The following is a 26,217-nucleotide window of genomic DNA, read 5'->3' on the forward strand; positions in this document are numbered from 1 at the left end:
GAGGAAGAAGGAGACATGTGTAATACTTTAAACAATAAAGAATTTAAATAAAAATGTTTCTAAAAAGCTGTTTTTAAAAAATTCTGTGCCAATTTTTTTTAATGTATTTTATTGATTTTTTTACAGAGAGGAAGGGAGAGGGATAGAGAGTGAGAAACATCGATTAGAGAGAAACATCGATCAGCTGCCTCCTGCACACTCCCCACTGGGGATGTGCCCACAACCAAGGTACATGCCCTTGACTGGAATTGAACCCGGGACCCTTGAGTCCGCAGGCCGACACTCTATCCACTGAGCCAAACCGGTCAGGGCTGTGCCATTCTTATATATGACATCTGAGAGACTAAGAAAGGCTGAAATAGTAGAAAATGTAAAAGAAAAAAAATAGGAATTAGACAGAAAAGAAATTGATGTCTGAAAGTATAGACATCTAAAATAAAACAAACAAACAGAAGCTAATAAATCAACCACAAAACGATGGTTTCTTATAAAGCACTTCAGTAAAATTTTCCTTTTCACTCATACTTACTGGCAATCGGGACATAATTTTATCCAAATGTCTCAGTTCCACTCTTGAACTTTCTATTTCTTGCTGACATACATCCAGTCGCTCATTCTGTGTTGCAATACGGACCTTTAATTCTCTGTTTTCATTTATTAGAGAAAATTTTTCTCGAAGTATTTCGTCTTTGTCCTCTAACTCACTCTCTAGCTTCAAAATAGTTTGTCTAGATTCAGATAGTTGTGCCATTATTTCTGAATTTTTCACTGCCATGATTCTTATTTTTTCTTTTCCGTCATTATTTTCTTCTTTTAACTGCCTATGAAGAAAAAAAGCAGAAAAATTAAAAACATATTCATTTTTAATAATGATATTTAGTTAATCTCACACAAAATATTTTAAAGCTTAATTTTGAAATAAAAATATCTGCTCACATTTGCCATGCGCCTACTTTCTGCATGCCAGGTACTCACAACTTTATGTGGTAGCACTATTATTACTTCCAGTTTATATTTGGGGAAATTGAGGCACAAAAATGTTATAAAACTTCCCTGGTGTCTCACAGTAAGTAGTAGGGCAGGATAACCCCATTATCTCGGAAGCATTTCTGTTCCTTTTTAAAAGTGTGAAACAGGAGATCTAACTCCAAAATCCTGACACAACTTTTTGCAGCTTTAAGAAAGTTTTAGATCATGTAAGGAACAATCATGAAGTATCAGCCACAACTCCATTAGGTAAAGTCTAATCAACCATTAACGGATTACAAAGCATTACTATTTTCAAATACATATACCTATAAATATATGTCAAACATTATGACAATCTAATCTTTAGAATTGTTAATGTATTTAATCAGTTCCCTTTTTCACATTTTTAAGATCTCTAAAGGGAGAAGGCTGGACTAGGTGATTCTTCATGACTTGAAGAATACGTATTTTACTAACTAGCTAATGTGGTCACACTATAAGAACATGAAGTGTGTGTTAATTTTCTCTAAATATTTTCAAAGCAAAAATTGTGATCATATTACTCTATATCTACAAGTATATCATCATACATTTTATTCATTTAAAATCCTCACTTCATTATATCTAGAAAACAATTTGTCATGAAGCCAATCTTTCTACATAATTTAAGTCCACAATTAAAATATACAAAATACTCTATTCCAAAATGCTTCAATTTCTTCATTTCCCCACAAAAATCCTTTTTCTACAACAGGATACTGTACCTTAATTTCTCTTTTAGAATTTCAAGGTCACTTTTATATAGACCACACTTTTCCTGTAGCCTTTTATTTTCTTTTTCACAGTTAATTAGATTTTTCTCTAATATTTCTTCTTCAGCTTGAACCTAAAAACAATAATTTGTTTTAAGTATGCACACTAATGTCATCAGTTTTAGGTTTTTTAAACTAAAAAGTAGTGACTTTTGAAATAATCAGGAGAATGGAATAAGTATTCCACCCATTTAAGTTACCAACCTTATAGTAAAGGGAGGAAAGTGAACTTCCTGGACAGGGAATAGGATTCTAACTACCTGTTCAGAAATGGTTAAGAGCCTATGACAGAGGGGCAACAGCAAGAGTGTTCTGGCCTCACATGGACAAGTCAAACAACTCATTCAGGGATTCTGCATGAAGTTACTAAAGGCTAACTTTAGTACAAATGTTCCAGAGAATAATTTTTGAAATTGTAGCTAAAAAATACTCCCAATGAAATCATAGTCCAAAATTTAAAACAAAAGCCATGTACTCAGGATGGAACAGTGGGAGTGGAGGACTGGGCAGATCTCCCTCACTTCCTTTGTTACATCTACCTAACTATAGGGCTCTGCTGAGCAGTTTGAAATTGATAATCCTAAGAAGAGTTATGAGAAATCATCTCTTATATTTGCCTCTCTCTCCTCCATAAAGTCCTCCCTTTCCTCGAGGATACCCACCCTATACTAGTCATTCTACCTTCCCCTACAGATTACCTTTTTAAAAATCACTTCTATGATATTTCATTCCCACAGGGACCATCTCCAAGGCTTTCAAACAGTGACCTAATTAATTCACATTTAAGATTTTGGTATCAAATGGGATTTTGATTTCTTAATCATCATCCTATCTAATAAAAGAGAAACATGGGAATTAGCATACAACCGCTACCCTTCCCAATGGCTAATCAGGGCAATATGCAAATTAACTGCCAGCCAAGATGGCGGCCGGCAGCCAGGCAGCTTAAAGTGAACATGAGGCTTGCTTGCTTCAGTGATGGAGGACTCCAACATTCCCCGCCTGCCGCTGCCAGCCTCTGAGCTGCAACTCTAAGCAACTATGTTACAAATATAGAAGCTAAACAAAACCCCAGAAACCTGCTTTAGTCCATCGGGCTTCAGGCAGCAGGATCGCAACATTGTTTCAAATACAGAAGGTAAACAAAGGCCAGAAACCTGCTTTCAGCAGTGGAGGACTAAGAGCTGGACCCAAGCCTCAAAGCTAAAGCTGGCCCAGAATAAAAAAGAAAAAGAAAAAAAGGAGCAGTTGGGACCTTCAGTCACCCGCCAGCCTGAAAACAGCCCTCAGCCCCTCACCCAGACTGGCCAGGCACCCCAGTGGGGACCCCCACCCTGAAGGGTGTGACCAGCTGCAAACAGCCATCATCCCCTCACCCAGGCTGGCCAGGCACCCCAGTAGGGACCCCCACCCTGATCCAGGACACCCTTCAGGGCAAACCAGCCGGCCCCCACCCGTGCACCAGGCCTCTATACTATATAGTAAAAGGGTAACATGCCTCCCAGCACCGGGATCAGCGGAGCCGAGAGGCCTCCCGGCACGAGGATCAGTGTGACAGGGGGCAGTGCCCAAACCCCCTGATTGCTCTGCGGCTCTGTGTGTAACAGGGGGCGGGGCCACAACCTCCCTATCCGCCCTGCTCTGTTCGTGACAGGGGAAGGCGCCCCAACCCCCTGATCAGCCCTGCTCTGTGCCTGATAGGGGGAGCTCCCCAACCCCCTGATCGCCCTGCGGCTCTGTGTGTGACAGGGTGCGGCGCCCCAACCCCCTGATTAGCCCTGCTCTGTGTGTGACAGGGGGCAGCGCCCCAACCCCCTGATCGGCCCTGCTCTGTGGGTGATAGAAGGCGGCGCCCCAACCCCCACCCCGCGGGCCCTGCTCTGTGTGTGATGGGGTAGAGCCATAACCACCCCATCGGCCCTGCCCTGAGTGTGACAGTGGCGGCGCCCCAACCCCCTGATCGGCCTGCTCCGTGCGTGACAGGTGGGAGCTCCCCAACCACCTGATGGGCCCTGCTCTGTGCGTGACAGGGTACGGAGCCCTAACCCCCTTGATGGGCACTGCTCTGTGCGTGACAGGGGGCAGCGCCCCAACCCCCTGATTGGCCCTGCTCTGTGCGTGACAGGGGGTGGCGCCGCAACCTCCCCATCGACCCTGCCTTGAGTGACAGGGAGCGGTACCCCAACCCCCCAATCGGCCCTACCCTGAGCATGACTGAGGGTGGCATCGCAATCTCCCAATCCGCCCTGCTCTGTGCATGACAGGGGAAGGCACCCCAACTTCCCAATCGGCCCTGCTCTGAGCCCGACCAAGGGCTGCATCTAGGGATTGGGCCTGCCCTCTGCCACCCGGGAGCAGGCCTAATCCAGCAGGTCGTTATCTCCCGAGGGGTCCCAGACTGTGAGAGTGCACAGGCCGGGCTGAGGGAACCCTCCTCCCCGCCGAGTGCACAAATTTTTGTGCACCGGGCCTCTAGTATATAATAAAAGGCTAATATGCAAATTAACCCAACAGCGGGAACAAACGGTCACTATGACGCACACTGACCACCAGGGGCAGACGCTCAACGCAGGAGCTGCCCCTGGTGGTCAGAGCACTCCCACAGGGGGAGTGCCACTCAGCCAGAAGCCAGGCTTATGGCTGGCAAGCACAGTGGCAGTGGCAGGAGCCTCTCCTGCCTTTAAGACAGCGCAAAGGATATCTGACTGCTAGCTCCCTACAGGTAGTGGGCCTAAACCATCAGTCAGACCTCCCTTGAGGGCTCCTAGACTGAGAGGGGGCTCAAGCCAGGCTGAAGGACACCCCCCCCCCAGTGTATGAATTTCATGCACTGGGCCTCCAATTTTTAATAATAATATTTCTCTTTTCTACCCTTCTACCTCTCTTTTATTTTTTAAATATATTTTATTTATTTATTTATTTATTTATTTATTTATTTATTTATTTATTTTTTTACAGAGAGGAAGGGAGAGGGAGAGTTAGAAACATCGATGAAAGAGAAACATCAATCAGCTGCCTCCTGCACACCTCCTACTGGGGATGTGCCCACAACCAAGGTACATGCCCTTGACCGGAATTGAACCTGGGACCTTTATGTCCACAGGCTGACACTCTATCCACTGAGCCAAACCAGTTAGGGCCCTTCTACCTTTCTTTAATCAGAATCATAAACTTCCTGCTTCAATTATCTCAAGATGGAAGTCTCTCATATCAGTATCAGTTGACTAGACCTCTCTTCTGAGCTCCACAATTGAACATCTAACATGTGGCCTTCCTCCAAACAGGTTTTATTACTATGTGGTATTACTTGAAGATAGCAAATAAATGTAATAAAGCCATTATATTACTATGAAGAATCTGTTCAGGTATCTTTTCTTTGAGAGGCAGAAGTGAGCCCCTCTCAGGGTGGTAGATCCAGGGAGATCAACTGAAAGCTACATAATCTACTCTTTTATTTTCACTGAGGTTATAGGAATAAATTTCCTGCTTCTATTTCTATAGCTCCAACTTCTGCTCACTCACCCCATCTTCCTCTATATTTTATTTCTTCTCTTGTCTCCACTCTTTTCTCTGGATAAAAAAAGTTTCAACTCATTATAAAAAAAATTGTCCATCAATTAATTAAGGAACATCATGCTTAACTAATATTTATAAATTCTTTATTTCAAAGATTTTATTATAAATGAGATAATAAAAATTACTCCCTGCTTTAATCATAAATACATATATTCTATTTATGTCTCTATTTTTACAATATGGACTGTAATACTAAACACTGACTTTGTACAGTCAGTTAATTAGATTTACCTTTTCCAGCTTTTCAGCCACTTTTTCTTTATAATGTTGGAAAGCTTTACTCAGCTCTTCAGCATTATATAGTGCTTCATTCCTTTGTCGTTCAGCTCTAAAATTTAAAAAGGGATAATTAATAAAAGCAAAAGATGCCCTGCACTGAATAGTTAAGATCCAAAGTAATCTATATTTAATTTTGAGGAGTAATTAGAGAGAAACAGATTTCTCTGTACTAAAACAAAAAAAAGAATACTAAGCTTAAACTGCAAATAAAAAATGAAGATTAATAATTTCCTTACTATAAGATATCAATATAAAAAATAAAATGTAACAAAATATTTATAAACATACTTTAAATCATACATACATTCTTATGTGTTGGCAATATTTTTCCCTCAATCCAGAAGACAGACAAGAGAAGTAGCCTGAAGCTGTATGATAAATTGTCACTTCACTGCCTAATATATTAAAAATACTCGGTAAATCCTATGACCTTTACAAAGATCAGGTAAAATTTTCAAAAAGGTATTTCAAGACACAGTAACTTTTATTTATGCATATATAAAAATCTGAACAACAAATCCAATCATCACCAAGCACTGTCTTAAGCCCAACCATGCTGCCTCACCTCCTAGCTGACCCTGACCTTTCATCATACTTCTCACACTGAATTGAGATTATTGGACTGGAACTTGGTCAATTTCCTATCCACATCTAAAACTTTCCTAGCCCTGACCAAGTAGCTCAGTTGGTTAAGCATTGCCCCAATACACCAAGGTTGTGGGTTTGAGTCCTGGTCCGGGCACACATAAGAATCAACCACTGAATGTGTAAATAAGAACAACAAATCCATGTTTCTCTCTTTGTTACTATCTCTAAAATCAATAAGTAAAATATAAAAAGAAACCCACACATAACTTTTCTATATTTAATCCCATTCTCATCACATTGTTTCCAGTGTAAGGGAAGTGTAGTGACTCTTCTTCAACATGATTTCCTTTACCAATACTCTGGATCTTAGCTCTTTCCTTTGAGGAACTTACTCTGTCTTCTGTATTTTAGCCTCTTCTCTATTGGCTTACAAACTCAAGTGAAAGTACCCCTTATTTCCTAAATATGTGGTTCTTAAGTCTGGATAGCAACTGTGAATACTGGAGATGTCTATTTGGTTTCAAAGTTTCAGATAAAAAATAGCAAGTATTTAAACAATAAGAGATTTATCTGAACATCTAAGAAAATTCATTCTATTAATTTGCAAAGCTAGAACTCAGAAAGGAAAGGATACCTATGTTTCTCATTTAACAAAACAAAAACCCCCAGATATTGTGCATTTCTCATGTTATCCTTTCTTTCAAGCCAAAGTTATCCACTTTATAGATATCTACTCCTCTTTACCACCAATTTTTTTTTAAAAGTCGTAACATATTTCAGTCACACAGAACCGTCTGTATATATATTATATATGCATGTACTCACAACCCACACTTAATGAATCTTAAATCTGCTATTTTTCTTTCATGGAGACTTAGTTGCTTATTTATTTTTAATCCTTACCTCAGGACGTGCTTTTACTGATTTGATTTTTGTTACTCCTCACCTGAGGATATTTTCCCATTGATTTTTAGGGAGAGTGGAAGACAAAGAGAAAGACAGAGAGAAACATCAATGTGAGAGAAGACATTGATTGGTTGCCTCCTGCATGAGCCCCAACCATGGGCCTGGGCCAGGTAAGAGCCTGCAACCAAGGTACGTGCCAGTGACTGGAACTGAATCCGGAACCCTTTGGTCCTCAGGCCGAGGGTCTATCCACTGAGCCAAACTGGCGAGGGCGCTTTTATTGATTTTAGAGAGAAGAAGGAAAAGGGAGAGAGGGAGAGAGGGAGAGAGTGAGAGAGAGAGAGAGAGAGAGAGACAGAGAGAGAGAGAGAGAGAGACAGAGAGACAGAGACAGAGAGAAAGAAACATCAATTAGTTGCTTTCTGCACTCACCTGATAGGATCGGACACACACCTGCCCTGACCAGGAATTGAACGCACCACCTTTTGGTGTATGGGACAACACTCCTATCAACTAAGCCACAAAGGTCAGGGCAGACTTTTTTATTTTAAGAAAACAAAGACATTACAGAGTTGAGGTCCTGTCCCTGTGAGTCTTTTCAAAACCCCATTCCCCTGACTTCTTCCACAAAGGTAACCCTAGAATCACTTTGTTTTTTTAAATTACAAAACATTTTGGAAGAGTGTGGGGGCAGAAGGGGGTCCTAATATATGGTGGCAAGAGAAGATTTGACTTTGGGTGGTGGGCACACGGTGCAATATACAGATCTTGTAACAGAGAAACCCACACCTGAAACCTGTATGTTTATGCTGACCAATGTCACCACAATAAATTTAATAAAAATAAATAAATAAATAAAAGCACTAAGATGTAACATTAAAAAACATTTTGTATATTCATATATTAACCTAAGCCCACAAATAGTACCTTATAATTCGTCTAAGAGGCAGATCGTTTTCACATTTTTAACTTCTCTAAGATTGATATGTATTTTACAATTGATGGTATCTCGGTTTCATGGCGATATTTTTTTCTTAGTGATTACTAACATAATGGTATATCTTAAAATCTGTGTAATCTTACATTTAATAAAATATCAGTCTTTTTTCATGTTTTTATATTTTATACAAATGGCATCACACTGCCTATATCCTACTGCAAATTGCTTTTGTTCAATTCATTCAAGACGTATCTATATTCACTGATATGACTACAATTCATTTAAAAAAATCTATTACATAATATTCCATGGTATAAAAATACTGTAATTTATTTACCCATTCCACAGTTGATAGACATTGAAGTGTTTTCTCAGCTAATACAAACAACATTGCAGTCAACATCACAATGCATAGTTTCTTAGCAATATGTGTGAGAGTTTCTTTAAGATAAATAACTAGGAGCAAAATTGCTAGATTTTTTCTAAAAGTTATTTCAAAATTTAAGGTACTATATAGGTGAACATTCAACTTTATTAAATCTTTTTCAAAATTTTCACAGGAGAATATTTAGAGAAAGTGGAAGAAAGGAGAGAGAGAGAGAGAGAGAGAGAGAGAGAGAGAGAGAGAGAGAGAGAGAGAGAGAAAGAAAGAGAGAAACATCAGTGTTGGAGACACGCATGGATTGGTTGTCTCCCGCATGCACTCCAACAGGGATAGGGATCAAACCTGCAACCCAGGAATGTGCCCTTGACTAGGAATCAAACCCGAGACCCTTCTGTGTGCTGGCTGATGCTCTAACCATGCAGCCATATCAGCCAGGGTGTTTATTAAATTTTTTTCAATAATTAGTACAGCAGCTGTACCAATTTACATTCCCAAACAGAAATGTGTACCACACCCTCACCTACACTTAGAGAACCAGTAGAGAATAATATAAATAATAACTTATTTAAGCCTCCCAACAATCTAAAACTTTTCTAAATTTTATCATAAGTTCCTCAATGGTATATGAGGAAGAAAGCTTGTTTTAAATTTCCAAACATACATGACTTGGGAGATTATATTCCAACTTAACTGTACTGTGGTCTGAGAAGGTGATATGTGTGACATCAATCTTTTGGTGTTTATTGAAACTCATGTTTTCTGGCATAGTGAGGTAGGTAACGGATTATAAATGTTATAGAAGTGCTTGAAACAATATCATTTCTCAAATTGTTCAGTATAGGGTTCTAGATAAGCATCCATTAGATCAAGATTATTAATTGTCATTCAATTCTTCAACTTCTTACTTTTTTTGTTGTTTAATCTAATAATTCCCAGTAAATGTATAAAAATGTTCCCTGTATAAGATTTATTTACTTCTACTTGAAATTTTATTTTCTTTATATAATCTTGGACTAAATTATTAGATACATGTAAGTTTAGAATCTCCATAGCTTTTTCCTTAGGTGTTACTTAAACGTAAATTTATCATATGAATTATTTTTAACTCTAGCAATGCTTGTTGCATTTAAATCTATTCTGTGTGATTTTAATATAGCTATATCTACTTTGTTTTGGTGACTATTTGCCTGAGATATTTCTTTCCATCCCTCTGCTTTAAACTTTTCTGTGTTCATATGTTTTAGGTATGTCTTTTATAAACAGCATAAAACTAAACAATCTCTGCCTTTATACTGGCTTTTTAATCCATTATAATGACTCTTCTGTACCCAAAAAAATATCTTTGCAAAAGTTTAAATCTTTCAATTTCAGAATGCCAATATTTATTCTAACACTTCAAAAAGCTCCAAGAGTCTTCATGTCACATCTCTACCTAAAAATCTCAATTGCCTATTTATGCTTTCCAGGTTAAAATACAAATCTTTTGGCATAACACACAAAGCCATTTATAGTCTGGACCAAACCGGTTTTTCTTGCCTCATTTCTTATTACACCTACCCATTTACATATACTATATAATAAAAGGGCAATATGCAAATTGACCCTAACAGCAGAACAACTGGGAATGACTGGTCACTATGAAACACACTGACCACCAGGGGGCAGATGCTCAATGTAGGAACTGCCCCCTGGTGGTCAGTGCGCTCCCACAGGGGGAGTTCTGCTCAGCCACAAGCCAAGCTGATGGCTGCCAGCACAGTGGTGGTGGCGGGAGCCTCTCCCACCTCCTCAGCAGCACTAAGGATGTCCAACTGCAGCTTAGGCCTGCTCCCCGCTGGAAGCAGACATCCCCCGAGGGCTCCCAGGCTGCCACAGGGATGTCTGACTAACAGCTTAGGCCCGATCCCCTGGGGAGCAGGCCTAAGCCAACAGGTGGACATCCCCCAAGGAGTCCCAGACTGCGAGAGGGCACAGGCTGGGCTGAGGGACCCCCCCGAGTACACAAATTTTTGTACATCGGGCCTCTAGTAAGTATATAAAATTCCTCAATGTTCTTCAGCAATGATGTCTTTTTATATTTCTACTAGAGGCCCGGTGCACAAAATTCGTGCACAAGTAGGGTCCCTAGGCTTGGCCTGTGATCAGGGCCTATTAGGTTTGCTGCTTCCCCACCTCCCCATCTCCTCCTTCCCTCACTGCCCATGCATTGCCACTGCGTGGTTCCTGCGCCTCCCTGCCTCGTCCTTCCCTCGTTCCCTCAGTGCCCCGCTACCACCACTGGTCACCCGCTATGTTCTGTGCCACCCCCTGGTGGTCAGTGCACATCATAGCAAGTGATCAAACTCCTGTACTCCTGGTCGAACTCCTGAGGGGGCACTTTGCATATTAGCCTTTTATATATATATACACTAGTAGCTTGGTGCACGAAATTCGTGCACATTGAAAGGGAATTAATTAGAGGAACGTAATTTGGACTCACTATCTAATATCAATAATATGTGAGCATGAGGCAGTCCGCGTTTCTGAAATCCAATGACATGAATTTTAGCTATTACTTTGCCAAATAAATGGAATTTACAGATATCATTTAAAAGAGCATTCAGCTTAATATTAAAAACTCTGCCTACCAAATCGGGTCTGTTTTCAATTTTTTGCCAGCGTTGCAAATTGTTTGCAATATCTGCCCATTTGGGGTTGCATGTCATGGTTATGAATAAATAGGGCTTGCCATACTTCATTACAATTGTCATAGCATCCTGATATCACTGCTGCATATTTCTGGGACTACCCTCAAAAGATGATGGAAGTATTATCATTTTACCAATCGGCACATTGTCCTTTTCAGATCTAGATTTGAGATAATCCATCAAACCACTGTATTTTTCAACTCTCAACTTAGATTGTTTGCTTTGATGAAATTTATCTGATTGGCCTCCATTTTTTAATACGAATCCACAATAAACTGTTGAGTTAATTTTCCTACATTTAAAATAGGATTGAACGTGTCCCACACAGAGAGACGAAATCCATAATACTGCATTTGTGTGACTCATGTCCTTACGTTTTGTCTAGTATTATTGTCCATTACACTGTTGTCTCTGAGTCTTGTTTTTTTTAATTTGAAAGTGGATGGGTTTTTTTGTTTATTTTTTATTTTTTTATTTTTTTGTCTCTGAGTCTTAATGCAATATCTGTTCCCCAGCCTTTTTCACCATGTGGAAAAAGAATAGGATATGTCATTGCATCTAACGTAGGAAACAGGATATTGATTTGTTTCATTTTAGTGGCATTTGGATTATTGGGATCTGGTTTACAATGAATGAGCAAGTCCCTTTCAAAAGGAGGTTCTTCATCTTTGTTTCTTAATATGACAGCAATCTCGGTTACACGGGTAGAATTATATCTACCCGGATCACTGTTATGATTGTATTTAATCACCACTGTTACCTCTGTGGGAGCAATACCATTTGCTGCTGCTTCAGATTGGGCTTCCTTTTCTACCTCATGTAGCATCTTGTACGATACATATTTTTTTTTTTTAGATATTAAACTGATACGAACAGATACTACACTTGATCTTAGCCAAAAGGCGGAGAAGCGATTATACGATTCTTTTAATTCATTTATTTCATGCATGAGGTTGTTGATGTTGATCATGAGTCTTTCTGAGCAGCTGTGGTTTTCTGGCATTGCTATTCTTTTACTTGTAGCTTCGGCTGTATCCAAAATATAGAGTTGAGCAAACTTCCGAGAAACACCATCCAAAGGATGTAAAGTTCCAGTACGGTGATAAACTTGTCAGTGTATTCTAAAACAGTATGGTCCATATCTTGATGGCGATGCAATATTTGCACCCATGGAAGCAAAAGCAAAAGAACTATTTATGGAACGAGTATTTTCCAGGAAATTTTTACTGTCAGAATCTTCGTTTGTCATTAATCTTTCTAAATATGCCAGGTAATCTGGAAAATGTCTATCATTTGGACAGACTTTCCCTTTGCTACGACATCAAGTAAATTTCCCATCGGATAGTTTTCATCTGAGAAATTTAGGGATAGGCAAAATTCACATCGAACAGTCATTCCACCACAACTATGTTCAAGGATTGCATCCTCATGTACTCCATTTTCGCTGAGAAGGCAGTTCCTACTGGTATTGGTAGTATTTGTTGATGACTGTTCTCTCGACATATTCTGTCGTCACTACCACCTTCTTTCAACTTCAAAGGCACATTGCCGGGAGCCGGTCCATGCTTGCTGTTTCAAGGGACCTGGTATATATGGCATACTGTTCTTAAAATGTTTGCTCACCTTCTTGGCACTATGTGTTTTAACCAAGGTCTCCTCTCTGAGAAAGGTTGTTTCCCCAAGGAGGGATTTTCCCCTGAAGTTAGGGAGGGAATAAAACCACTCAACTAAGTGCCAGGCGGGTAATTAATCACTTTAACTACGAACAATCATGCTTAAGCTACATAATCTTTACTCCCTGGAATGGAGATAAGAAACGCCCTAACCTTTGTAATAGAGATTGATAGGATTGAATGAACTGGTATAAATACAGATGTAACAAGACAGCAAGACACAGGGCTTGGAAGACAGGACTAAGAGAGACAGAGCCTAGGCACAGAACCTACACAGAACGTTCTCTAGAGACAGAAGAACTTCGCTGGAGAGAGCATGCCGGAGGATCCTGGACAGGGACTGGCCTCGGAGCCTGGAGGCGGAGCCTGGCGAGAGAGCATGGCAGAGGATCCTGGACTGAACCTGACTGCGGAGATTGGCAGGAGAGCCTGACTAGAACCTGGTGACTGAACCTGACTGGAGAACCTGGACAGAACCTCTCTGGAGATCGAGACCAGAACTTGGCTGGAGATCCAGGCTGGAGATGCTGGCTAGGCTGCTGATCAACTGAACGCTGTCTCTGTGTCATTCCTTCTTCACCGACTCCGTCCACACCTTTGGGGACCCCTGGACCTGCTGGGGTTGGACCCCGGCAGCACATTAGTCTTTAGACATTTTCTGTCAATAGTGCCATTGTTTTTTCAGCATCAGAGCAACATTTTTTCAGTAGCGGGTGTTCAGATACATCCTGTTGCAGGCGCCACCTTCTTTCAATATCAGATGCACACTGCTCTGCAGACACTTTCTGTCAATAACGACGGCATCTTTCAGCTGCAGAGCTATGTTGTATCAACAGTTGTTCTTTAGACATAGTCCCACCTCCCAGCTGTCACGGTCTGAGATGCAGGTGAATGAGAGGCCTGGCTACCAGGCCACTGAGAACTGTCTGACCAATGGCTGAATCTGGCTGATTTTGTGGGGGTGGGACTTCCTCCTCCCTGCTGTCAGTTTCCACAGCTGTGATGAGGAAGCTGGACAGAGGGAGCCGCACCCTCCAAGCCGCCCTCTCTCTCACTCTGCTCTATGTCCAGCGGTCTGCTGCTCTGCCAAGTCCTCCAAACCTCTTGCTCTCCGCCGGCAAGGTCCCAGGAGTCCGCGGGAGTGGCTAGGCGCGGATGGCCATGCCTCCCCAACCAGCGAAAGTCCCGGGAGCCCGTGGGCATGGCTTGGTGCACCTCCTGGGGCTGGCAAAGGTCCTGGGAGCCAGCGGCTGCGGCCGCCATCACCTTCTGGGGCGCTTGACACCTGCATATGCAAATTAACCACCATCTTTGTCAGATAATTTGCATAGTCACTCAGATTGGCTGGTGGGCATGGCTGGTGGGCGTGGCTTGAGCATAGTGGAGGGATGACTAATTTGCATGTTTCTCTTTTATTACATAGAATATACACTAGGGGCCCAGTGGGCGAATTTGTGCACCTTGAAAGGAATTGTGGGCCGCGAGGCTGTGGTGGGCACAGGGGTGGGTCTTAGCCCATCCTCCGCACTCCCACCCAGCCCCTCCCCCTGTGGCCCCTAGTCCCCTGTCTGTAAGCAGCCCCGCTCCCACTGCCATCATTCCCACGCACTGACGGCACGGAGCAATTGGGGCCAGTGCCAGCAGCGATTGAGAGCAGAGCCTGCACCATCAGTGGGTGTGAGTGGCTGCTGCTACCCCAATTGCACCTCAGGAGCAGGGGGAGGTAGAGAAGCCCTCAGGGACAATTGGAGCCAGCAGCGCCACTTGCACCAGCTGATGGCACCAAGCAATTGTGACCGGCGTCAGGTGCCAGCAGCAGGTGCGAGTGGCAGCTCCGGCTCTGGCTCCGGTGCCGGCAGCAGATGCGAGTGGGGGCCAGCACTAGCAGTGGGTGTGAGCAGTGGCTCCGGCGCTGGCAGTGGTGCGAGCAGGGCCATTGGTGGCAGTAGGTGGGAGAGGTGGCTGCCAGCCCCAATCACCCCCCAGGAGCAAGAGGAGGTAGAGAAGCCCTGAGGGGCGATCAGGGCCAGCAGCTGCCACTCACACCTGCTGACGGTGCCAAGTGATTGGGGCAGGCGCCGGGCTGCAGCAGCAGGTGCGAGTGGGGCTGGCACCGGCAGCAGGTGCAAGCACCCGGCTGGACCGTGGCATGGAGAAGCAAAGAATTTTCAGTGACCACCAGAGCCGTGCCCCGATGACAGTGACCAGTGCCCCACTTTGGTCGGTGCCCCTGCTCACCTGCGCCGCCATCCCACCACAGCCGATGCCCACCATGTTCCATGCTCTGCCACCTGCTGCCAATGCCCACCATGTTCTGCGCGTACCCCCTGGTGGTCAGCGCACATCATAGCGACCAGTTGTTCAGTTGTTCTGCTGTTCAGTCTATTTGCATATTAGGGTTTTATATATATCGACTAGTAGATAGATGCCTTTGCACATGCTGTCCAAACTGTGGCCATCCTCACTATTCACCTTGTGAAAGCAAAGTCAATACTTGACCCTAAGAATCATATTAAGTTTTACAGAGAGAACTAGTTGCTCTTCCTTTGTATTTTTTCTTAGCTATATTAGAAAGCTAGTTTCCATAATATTACCTCACTATAATAACCATATGCAAAAAGATTATCTGAATAAGTCTGAATTTCAGAATATTTAACCATACAGTTTATTAATTTTTTTAAAATATATTTTTATTGATTTCAGAGAGGAAGGGAGATACAGAGAGAGATAGAAACATCAATAATGAGAATCATTCATTGGCTGCCTCCTGCACGCCCCCTACTGGGATTAAGCCAGAGGACTGAACCCACAACTCGGGCATATGCCCTGACTGGAATCAAATTGTGACCTCTCCACTCAACCACTGAGCCACGCCTGGAGGGCTTTAACCATACAGGTTACACTCATGATAGTTACATTTGCTAGTGTTTATTATTTAAAAGGCACCTAACATTTCTTCTTTCATTTAATCCTTATATCAAGACAATATCATCTCAATTTAAAGATGAGCAAAGTTAGATTCAAGAAGGACAGATAATTTTCCCAAGGTATCAAAGCCACTGAGAGGTAAAATCTGGCTATTTAACTCCAAAACCTAAACATTACCACAAAGTAATATTGACTACCAAATATACATTGTAATTGAAACTAGACTAGCCAAATGCTGTTAGGTTTCGAGAGGTTAAATAAAAATGCAAACAAATATTTAATCTACTTATGACAAATTTTCAAAATACACTTTCTTTGAAATGTTATTTACACTATAGTGCAAATTTTAAAAATATTTTAATGTAAAAGATAAAAATACAGATTATGATTTTACTTTATGTAAAAGTTGTCATAATTACATTATTATATTGTAAAATCTCATTGACTTAAACTAAACATTTTAAATATTAGTTTAAAAGTTAATTGACATTCAAAGTTAATGGTTCCTGGGTCAAGGCTACCTACAAAACTTTATTTTAAGACATGGTTTAAATAAAATAGATATTTTTATAGTACCCACGTATTCCTAAAGGAAGACCCAAAGACACTTTCTCATGAATTTTATGTAAGTCATGCAACTTAATTTCAGAAATAAGTAAATATCATTATGTTGATCATCATTATCAGGCTCTTAGGAATTAATCCCAATCAAGAATGCCAATAACATAAAATTCACACATGAAAATTTTAATGGAGTCCTGGTTGGTTTGGCTCAGTAGGTGGAGCATCAGCCTGCGGACTGAAGGGTTCTGGGTTCGATTCCGGTCGGGGGAACATGCCCAGGTTGCAGGCTCCATCCCCAGTGGGGGACGTGCAGGAGGCAGCCAATCAATGGTTCTCTCTCATCACTGATGTGTTTTTTTTTCCCCCCATAGCTCCCCTCCACCCGGTTCCCACTCCACCCCATGCCATCACCACCCTATTGTCTGTCCATTACTGATGTCTCTCTCACCCCCTCTCCCTTTCTCTCTGAAATCAATAAAAATATATTTTTTAAAAAATTTTAATGGGAAATGAAAATAAAAATGTACCAAAAAGATTAAGTTATTCTACTGACAAATTTCTGAAAAATTTTAACTTCAAAACTTAGCTAGAATTTTAAATAGGTAATATATTCTTTTTTTCCACTTACAAAAAAAGAAATAACTTGCTTTAAAAACACATACCTCTTTCCTTGTTTACTTTGTTCAAGTAAATCCACCTTCAGCTTTATACATTCCTCTTGGGACTTCTGCAAACTCTGTTCCTTTTCAATCACCATTTTCTGACTCTGCTCTAATTTATCTTCTGCCTCTCTATAAAATAAAGGATATTTTTTAAGGTTATTAAAGCGATTATGTCAGTATGCAAAAATAGTTCAACATTAGGAATTCTGTTAGTTTAAACGAGAATTAAGAGAAATGAATATTTAATTAGAGATAAAGAAAAGGGCATATTTATCATTTGCCATCTAGGAGTTTTAGTAATAATAAAAGAATACTTCCATCAAATTATATATATACAGCTTACTAGTATATCCTATTTCATGGTCAGATACTAAAAGCACTATCATATAGTTTAGAGACTGGATAAGAATGACTATTATCACCACTATATTCAATGATTTTTTTCCTGACAGGTACAAAAAAGCAAATATGAAAATATAATAAGTGTAAATATAAGAAAGAAAAGACAACATTTTCTTTTTTCGCTGATAATATCATTAGCTACCTAGAAAATCCAAGATAATCAAATGACAAATATTAGACTTAAAAGATTATGACGAACACTCCAATCCTATCTAATAAAAGAGAAACATGGTAATTAGCATACAATCGCTACCCTTCCCAATGGCTAATCAGGGCAATATGCAAATTAACTGCCAGACAAGATGGCAGCCGGCAGCCAGGCAGCTTAAAGTGAACATGAGGCTTGCTTGCTTCAGTGACGGAGGACTCCAATGTTCCCTGCCTGCCGCTGCCGGCCTCTGAGCTGCAACTCTAAGCAACTATGTTACAAATATAGAAGCTAAAGAAAACCCCAGAAACCTGCTTTAGTCCGTCGGGCTTCAGCCAGCAGGATCGCAACATTGTTTCAAATACAGAAGGTAAACAAAGGCCAGAAACCTGCTTTCAGCAGCGGAGGCCTAAGAGCTGGAGCCAAGCCTCAAAGCTAAAGCTGGCCCAGAATAAAAAAAAAAAGAAAAAAAGGAGCGGTTGGGGGCTTTAGTCACCCACCAGCCTGAAAACAGCCCTCAGCCCCTCACCCAGACTGGCCAGGCACACCAGTGGGGACCCCCACCCTGATCCAGGACACCCTTCAGGGCAAACCAGCCGGCCCCCACCCGTGCACCAGGCCTCTACCCTATATAGTAAAAGGGTAATATGCCTCCCAGCACCGAGATCAGCGAAGCCAAGAGGCCTCCCGGCACCGGGATCAGCGTGACAGGGGGCAGCACCCAAACCCCCTGACTGCCCTGTGGCTGTGTGTGTGTCAGGGGGCAGTGCCCCAACCCCCTGATCGGCCCTGTTCTGAGTGTGACGGGGTAGATCCATAACCTCCCCATTGGCCCTGCCCTGAGTGTGAGAGTAGCGGTGCCCCAACCCCCTGATCAGCCCTGCTCTGTGGGTAATAGAATGCGGCGCCCCAACCCCCACCCCATGGGCCCTGCTCTGTGTGTGATGGGGTAGAGCCATAACCTCCCCATTGGCCCTGCCCTGAGTGTGATAGTGGCGGCGCCCCAACCCCCTGATTGGCCCTGCTCTGTGGGTGATAGAGGGCGGTGCCCCAACGCCCCTATCGGCCCTACTCTGTGAGTGACAGGGGGGAGCTCCTCAACCCCCTGATCGGCCCTGCTCTGTGCGTGACAGGGGGGAGCTCCCCAACCCCCTGATGGGCCCTGCTGTTCATGACAGGGGGCAGCACCCCAACCCCCTGATTGGCCCTGCTCTGTGGGTGACACGGTACGGGGCCCCAACCCCCCTGATGGGCCCTGCTCTGTGTGTGAAAGGGGGCAGCGCCCCAACCCCCTGATTGGCCCTGCTCTGTGGGTGACACGGTACGGGGCCCCAACCCCCCTGATGGGCCCTGCTCTGTGCGTGACAGGGGGTGGCGCCGCAACCTCCCCATCGACCCTGCCTTGAGTGTGACAGGGGGCGGTGCCCCAACCCCCCAATCGGCCCTACCCTGAGCATGACTGAGGGTGGCATCGCAACCTCCCAATCTGCCCTGCTCTGTGCATGACAGGGGGTGGTGCCCCAATTCCCCAATCGGCCCTGCTCTGAGCCCGACCAGGGGCTGCACCTAGGGATTGGGCCTGCCCTCTGCCACCCAGGAGCAGGCCTAAGCCAGCAGGTCGTTACCTCCCGAGGGCTCCCAGACTGCGAGAGGGCACAGGCGGGGCTGAGGGACCCCCCCCCCCCCGAGTGCACAAATTTTTGTGCACCGGGCCTCTAGTCTATCTATAAAAGGCTAAGTGACTGACTGTATGTCCCTCTGACCGGCCGGTGCATATGACGCCTACTGGCAATTTAAAAATAAACGTTGACTCAAGCATGCGCGATACATATAAAGCTCTAGGTTGTTCTGATTCCAAGAATTGATTTGTCCCTGTCTGACACTGACCTCCCATTTAAATTAATTCGAAGACAGTTTCCCATGATGCCAGCATCTGCGATGACTATTAATAAATCACAAGGAAAAACTCTAGACAGAGTAGTAATATTCCTACCTGAACCCGTTTTTGGACATGGTCAGTTATATATTGCTTTCTCTCGAGGTCAAAGAGCACGAGACGTTAAAGTTCAAGTTGTAAATACTTCATCACAAGGGAAATTAGTCAAGAACTCTGAAAGTGTTTTTACTCTGAATGTGGTATACAGGGAGATATTAGAATAAGTTTAATCAATTTATTAGTCACTGTTTTTATCAATGTTGTTTTATGTCATGTTTTTATTGTTTTTATATCATGTTTTTGCTGTTTGTTTTTTTTTAAATATATTTTATTGATTTTTTACAGAGAGAGATAGAAAGCCAGAAACATCGATGAGCGAGAAACATCGATCAGCTGCCTCCCGCACATCTCCCACTGGGGATATGCCTGCAACCCAGGTACATGCCCTTGACCGGAATCGAACCTGGGACCTTTCAGTCCGCAGGCTGACGCTCTATCCACTGAGCCAAACCAGTTTCGGCATGTTTTTGCTGTTTTTTTATATCATGTTTTTGTTGTTTTTATTTTTTTTACTTTTTGTTTTTATATTTTATTGAGTTTTTACAGAGAGGAAGGGAGAGGGATAGAGAGTTAGAAACATCGATGAGAGAGAAACATCGATCAGCTGCCGCCTGCACAGCCCCCACTGGGGATATGCCCACAACCAAGGTACATATCCCTGACCGGAATCGAACCTGGGACCCTTCGGTCCGCAGGCTGACGCTCTATCCACTGAGCCAAACCAGTCAGGGCAGTTGTTTTTATATCATGTTTTTGCTGTTTTTACATCATGTTGTTATTGTTTATTGATCAATTTATATATTACTAGGGGCCCGGTGCACGAAATTCGTGCACTGGCTGGGGGGGGGGGGGAGTGTCCCTCAGCCCAGCCTGCCCCCTCTCACATACTGGGAGCCCTCAGGCGTTGACCCCCATCACCCTCCAATCGCAGGATCGGCCCCTTGCCCAGGCCTGACGCCTGTGGCCTAGGCGTCCGGCCCGGGCAACGGGGACCTGCAGTGGCAGCGAGGGGCGCCGCGATCGCGCGGGCTCCGCCCCTGCCCCTGCAGGATGCCTCTGGCTGAGGCGTCCGGCCCGGGCAGCGGGGACCCACAGCTGCAGCGGCCCCGCGATCGTGGGCTCCGCTTTAGGCCCAGGCAAGGGACCCCTAGCTCCTGGGACTGCCAGCTTTGACCGTGCCCAGCTCCCATCGCTGGCTCCACCCCTACTTCCTGCTATCACTGGCCAGGGCGGAAAAGGCACCTGATTCTCTGATCATGGCTGGGGGGCAGGGCAAAGGCGGCCCCAGGGCTTCCTTTGCCCTGCCTCCCAGCTCTTAGCTCCCCCCTGGGTTTCCGATCACTGTCAGTGGCAGGGGGCTTCTTCCTGCTTTCCCTTTCGCCTCCCTGCATTGTGCCTACATATGCAAATTAACCGCCATCTTGTTGGCAGTTAACTGCCAATCTTAGTTGGCAGTTAATTTGCATATAGCCCTGATTAGCCAATGAAAAGGGTATCGTCGTACGCCAATTACCATTTTTCTCTTTTATTAGTGTAGATTTTCATATACATTTTACTAATTTTCTTTCATCTCTGACTCCTCTATTATAGAGAAATGGCAAGTAGCGATATTAAAATATTTCTTCTAGTTAATTTCCTTTCAATGTGCACGAATCCATGCCGGGCCACTAGTTACAAAATAAAAGCAGTAGCTTTCCCATGTACTATCAGTGAACAATACAAGAACAAATTCACAAACAAAAATATACAATACCTAGGACTAACCATAATATATGAGTTACAAAAAAATCTGAAAAACTCTAATGGTCATGAAAGACAGCTTTAGTGTACATCTGAATCATCTGCAGGACTTGTTAAAACATAAGACTGTGCCCTGGCTGGGTGGTTCAGTTGGTTGGAGCATTGTCCCATAAACCAAAAAGGTTTCAGGTTTAATTCCCAATTAGGGAACATACCTAAGTTGAGAGTTCAGTCCCTGGTTAGAGCACGTATGGGAGGCAACTCATTGATGTTTCTCTCTCTATATCTCTCCCTCTCCATTCCTCTCTCTCTAAAATCAATAAAAGCAGCATGTCCTCAGGTGAGGATTAATAAATACACAATAAAGATGATCTATCCTCATATTTAAAAACAAACTAAACATAAGATTGCTGGGTCCCACCTCTCACAGTTTGTGATTCAGTAAGTATGCGATAGGACCTTAGATTTGTATTTCTAATAAGTTCCCAAATAATGCTAATACTGCTGGTTCCAGAACTACACTTTAAGAATCACTAAAATGAAGTAATGTGCTATTTAGTATGTATATATTTCTTATTTCAAAGCAGAATAGAAAAAATTATAAATTGCCTGATTCTGTATATTTTCTTTCTTGAACTCCAATGAAGAGATAGAGAAAAGGCATATTTATCATTTAACATCTATGAGTTTTAGTAAGGAATAAAAGAATACTTCCATCAAATTATATATACAGCTATGTAAGGCAAGAAATGAACAAGTTAAAGTTAATAAAAGCATGTAAATAAGTATCTCAGCCTAGATCTAGTCTTTTTTATTTTAAGTCCCCATATACTGCATGAATCCTGAAGCCAAGAGGAGCTAACACAGATTCAACACATTCTAACATAGTCCAGTACAGATTTATCGGGGCAGACGACAAGATTTAACATGATATATAAAAAAGCAGAAGCAGGAAATAAAAATTTGTTGTTGTTGTTAATTCTTAAACAAGGATATTTTTCCATTAATTTTTAGAGAAAGTGGAAAGGAGGGGGAGAGACAGAGAAGCATTGATGTTACAGAGATACACTGATTGGTTGCCTCCAGCACTCGCCCCAACGATGGCCAGGATTGGGCCTGCAACTGAGGTATGTGCCCTTGATCGGAATCAAACCCGAGATCCTTCAGTCTGTGGGCCGACACTCTATCCACCGAACCAAACCGGCTAGGGCAGAATAGAAATTTTAAAGCTATAAAAAGTATACTTACCTCAAAACTTTATCTTGGGCTGAAACTTCTGCTTCCAAATTTATAATTTGTTCTTCTAAGATTGGCACATTGGCTGCCTGTTGTTGAGCAGATTCAAGCATAGAGACCTAAAACAAACAAGGTAGCTCTAGATGGTGGAACTCAGCGATCTTTCTCATTCTTTTGTATCCATTTTTAAAGTTTTCTTTAAAAAAAAAAGTTTTCAACAAAAGAGAACGTATTGCGCTGCCTGGTGTCACTAAGTGGTTAGAGTGTCAGCCCGGGTCGTGGGTTCGATTCCCGGTCAAGGGCATGTACCTGGGTTTCAGGTTGACCCCAGCCCCAGTACAGGTATGTGCCAGAGGCAACCAATCAACGTGTCTCTCACACCAATGTTTCTCTCTCTCTCTCTCTCTCCCCTTCCACTCTCTAAAAAAATCAATGGAGTCCCTGGCTGGTTTGGCTCAGTAGATAGAGCATCGACCTGTGGACTGAAGGGTCCCAGGTTCGATTCTGGTCAAGGTCACATGCCTGGTTTATGGGCTCAATCCTCAATAGGGGTTGTGCAGGAGGCAGCAGATCAATGATTCTTTCTCATCATTGATGTTTCTATCTCTCTTTCCTTCTCCCTTCTTCTCTGAAATCAATAAAAATATATATTTTTTAAAAATCAATGGAAAAAAATGTCCTCAGGTAAGCACTAACAACAAAAGAGAATGTATTACTTTAAAAAAGAAGGGTCGTAGCCAGTTTAGCTCAGTGGATAGAGCGTCAGCCTGCAGATTTGAAGGGTCCCAGGTTTGATTCTGGCCAAGGGCACATGCCCGAGTTGTGGGCTCAATCCCCAGTGGGGGGCATGCAGGAGGCAGCCGATAAATGATTCTCTCATCATTGACATTTCCATCTCTCTCTCCCTCTCCCTTCCTCTCTGAAATCAATCAAAAAATAAAAAAGATAAATAAGCTTATTTCCTTTAATAAAAACACACAAATTTGCAATCTTAAGATTTTAAGCTTGCCCTCCCTCCCAGGAGCACAGCCAAGCCTTTCCCCAACCCCTCTTCTTCCCGCCCACAGGCATGCATCTCCTAAACTCTAAAGGACCCCTAAGAGGCTTGCAACCAGGGTAGGGATGGGCAGCAACAGTCTGTCCCAGGCAAACCCCTAAGCCTGTCTCTACAGCCCCCCTTTCTCTGACTTCTTAGTGAGCCAAAGCAGCTCAACCTAGCTTATTTCACTATCTAGTCCCTCTGTTATCCTAGGCCAGTGATGGCAAACCTTTTGAGCTCAGCATGTCAGCATTTTGAAAAACCCTAACTTAACTCTGGTGCCAAGTCACATATAGAAAGTTTTTGATATCTGCAACCGTGGTAAAACAAAGATGTATATTTTTGATATTTATTTTATATATTTAAATGCCATTTAACAAAGAAAAATCAACCAAAAAAATGAGTTCACGTGTCACCTCCGACATGCATGTCATAGGTTCGTCATCACTGTCCTAGGCCCTTTCTTGTTTAATTTTTCTCAGCTTAATAAATGTCCTCTAAAATAAAACTTAAAAAAAGATTTAAAGAAGCTCTGACTTATCTAAATGCAGACTATACAAGTTTTTCTGAATCATTTTCAGATATTAAATTCATATAAAATTGATTCCATATATATTGATACTATCCTATCTAATAAAGACAGAATATGCAAACTGACCATCACTTCATGACAAAGATGGTGGCACCCACAGCTAATAAGGAGGGAATATGCAAATTATTGTGACAAAGATGGTGGCGGCTGCCCCGGAGCTAAGGCGGGAGGTGGCGCCTGGCCCCAGGGCGAAGGCGGAAGGTGGTGGCCAAAGCGAAGGCTGGGATCCTGGGTGCCAGAGGGAAACTTGTGCCGGCAGCCAGGGGAAGGAAGGCCTATTCTTGCACGAATCTTCATGCAACAGGCCTCTAGTATTATCATAATAAAAGCTATTCATAACACCTTAAAACAACACAAGAATATTTTTCCAATTCTAAAACTTCATGTAATTATGATTTTCTGTTAGCATAGTCACCATTTTAAGAAACATACTTTTGCTCTTGACTGTGTTAATTCAAAGTGGACAGATTCTATCTTAGTCATTAAAGAATGATTCTGTGAGACCAAACAGGCATTCTGTTGCCTAAGTTTATTAAGTTTCTCTCGAAGACTTTTCATCTCCTGATCCATAGCATTAGCAGATGAAAAAGATATCTGAAAAATCAAAAAAGAACAATCTATTATTATTTCATTAAGCATTACATGTAATTAATGGAAAATGGTGAACAATTATCTATAAAATAACTAAGTAGCTCAGAAAATTAATTAAAATATTTAGTGAGTGTTGGTGAGGAGCTGTGGAACAATCAGTTCCCTCTCCATCACTGCTGGAGGACATGTACATAAACAAGTACAGCTTGGAACTTTGGAAAGGTTCTTGGTATTATCTATTAAGGCTAAATATGCTAAGATTTGACAGTTTTATTTCTGGTATAAATCTGACAGAAACTTTCATATTTTTGCACCTGAAGATATAAAAATATTCATAGCTACATTGTCCATAAGAAACAATTGAAAGAACCCAAATGTTCACCAACAATAAAATGAATACTGAATAAACTGCATACATATTTTTATTTCACGCTTTTAAATACAGTGGAGCCTTGACTTGCGAGTTTAATTCGTTCCGTGATGGAGCTCGTAACTCAAATTACTCGTACGTCAAATCAAAAAGTGAACGAGTGAGACACGTGATGCTGGGCTGATGTTGTGGTGTTCACTGTGATGTTCACTGCACCAGCTAGCAGTGGAGTATCTGAAGCTGGCTCGTAACCCGAATTTTAGCTCGCAACTCAAAGCAAAAAATTGGCCGAGAGATGGCTCGTATCTCGAAAAACTCATTAGTCGGGACACTCGTAAGTCAAGGCCCCACTGTATATATTTTACAATAAATTATTTTAATTTTCATAAGGGTTAAGATTTTCAAAACCTGATTTAATTATTATTATTACTTTAAAGCTATTTTTAAAAGGCACAAGCATTTTATTTTTTAAAATACATTTTTATTGATTTCAGAGAGGAAGGGAGAGGGAGATAGAAACATCAATGATGAGAGAGAATCATTGATCAGCTGCCTCCTGCACACCCCCTACTGGGTATCGAAGCCGCAACCCAGGCATGTGCCCTTGACTGAAACTGAACCCAGGACCCTTCAGTCTGAAGGTCGATGCTCTAGCCACCAAGCCAAACCAACTACGGCCTTATTTAATTATTTTTGAATAATATATTATACAATTCAAAAGTGAAAACTACAGAAAAGAAAAAGCATACACAGAAGTCTCATTCCCATCGTTAGTAGTTACATAACCAAAGTTTTAACATTACCATTTATAAATTTTTAACACCACTCATACATCAAAAAATATGAAACAGCTTACATAGGAATTATTAATTATAGTTTTAAGTAAACCTAGCCTTCAGGTGTTTTCACATGCATATACAAGCAATACAAATTATCCATGCAAAAAACTGCATACTATATACAGTTGGCCCTTCATACCTACTGATTCTGCATCTACGGATTCAATCAACCACAGATCAAAAATATTTGGAGGCCACCATCTTTATTCCAAGTTCCCTATACAAAATGCCCGGTGAAGCCACAGAAACTGTCCCTGCTACAGAACGAGTTGCCACCAGGTTCAGACAGGGTCTG

The 26,217-nt window shown here is 42.3% G+C and overlaps 1 protein-coding gene and 1 pseudogene across 12 annotated transcripts in view; both read right to left on the reverse strand.

Moving 5' to 3' along the window:
- CCDC18 (coiled-coil domain containing 18) overlaps positions 1–26,217 on the reverse strand; it is a 144,851-nt gene that overhangs the window by 106,973 nt on the left and 11,661 nt on the right. For all 12 annotated transcript variants that reach the window (XM_059688810.1, XM_059688823.1, XM_059688820.1 and 9 more), the window contains 6 exons: positions 24,555–24,716; positions 22,504–22,610; positions 16,970–17,098; positions 5,589–5,685; positions 1,734–1,855; positions 530–821 (listed from right to left, as the gene is read on the reverse strand). In XM_059688810.1, the coding sequence (XP_059544793.1) occupies positions 530–821; positions 1,734–1,855; positions 5,589–5,685; positions 16,970–17,098; positions 22,504–22,610; positions 24,555–24,716 (909 nt within the window). The remainder of the gene's footprint in view (positions 1–529; positions 822–1,733; positions 1,856–5,588; positions 5,686–16,969; positions 17,099–22,503; positions 22,611–24,554; positions 24,717–26,217) is intronic.
- LOC132231948 (U2 spliceosomal RNA) lies at positions 11,962–12,057 on the reverse strand (annotated as a pseudogene).

This window comes from Myotis daubentonii, chromosome 3 (genome assembly GCF_963259705.1).
Source record: "Myotis daubentonii chromosome 3, mMyoDau2.1, whole genome shotgun sequence".
In the NCBI taxonomy this organism is placed as follows: Eukaryota; Metazoa; Chordata; class Mammalia; order Chiroptera; family Vespertilionidae; genus Myotis; species Myotis daubentonii.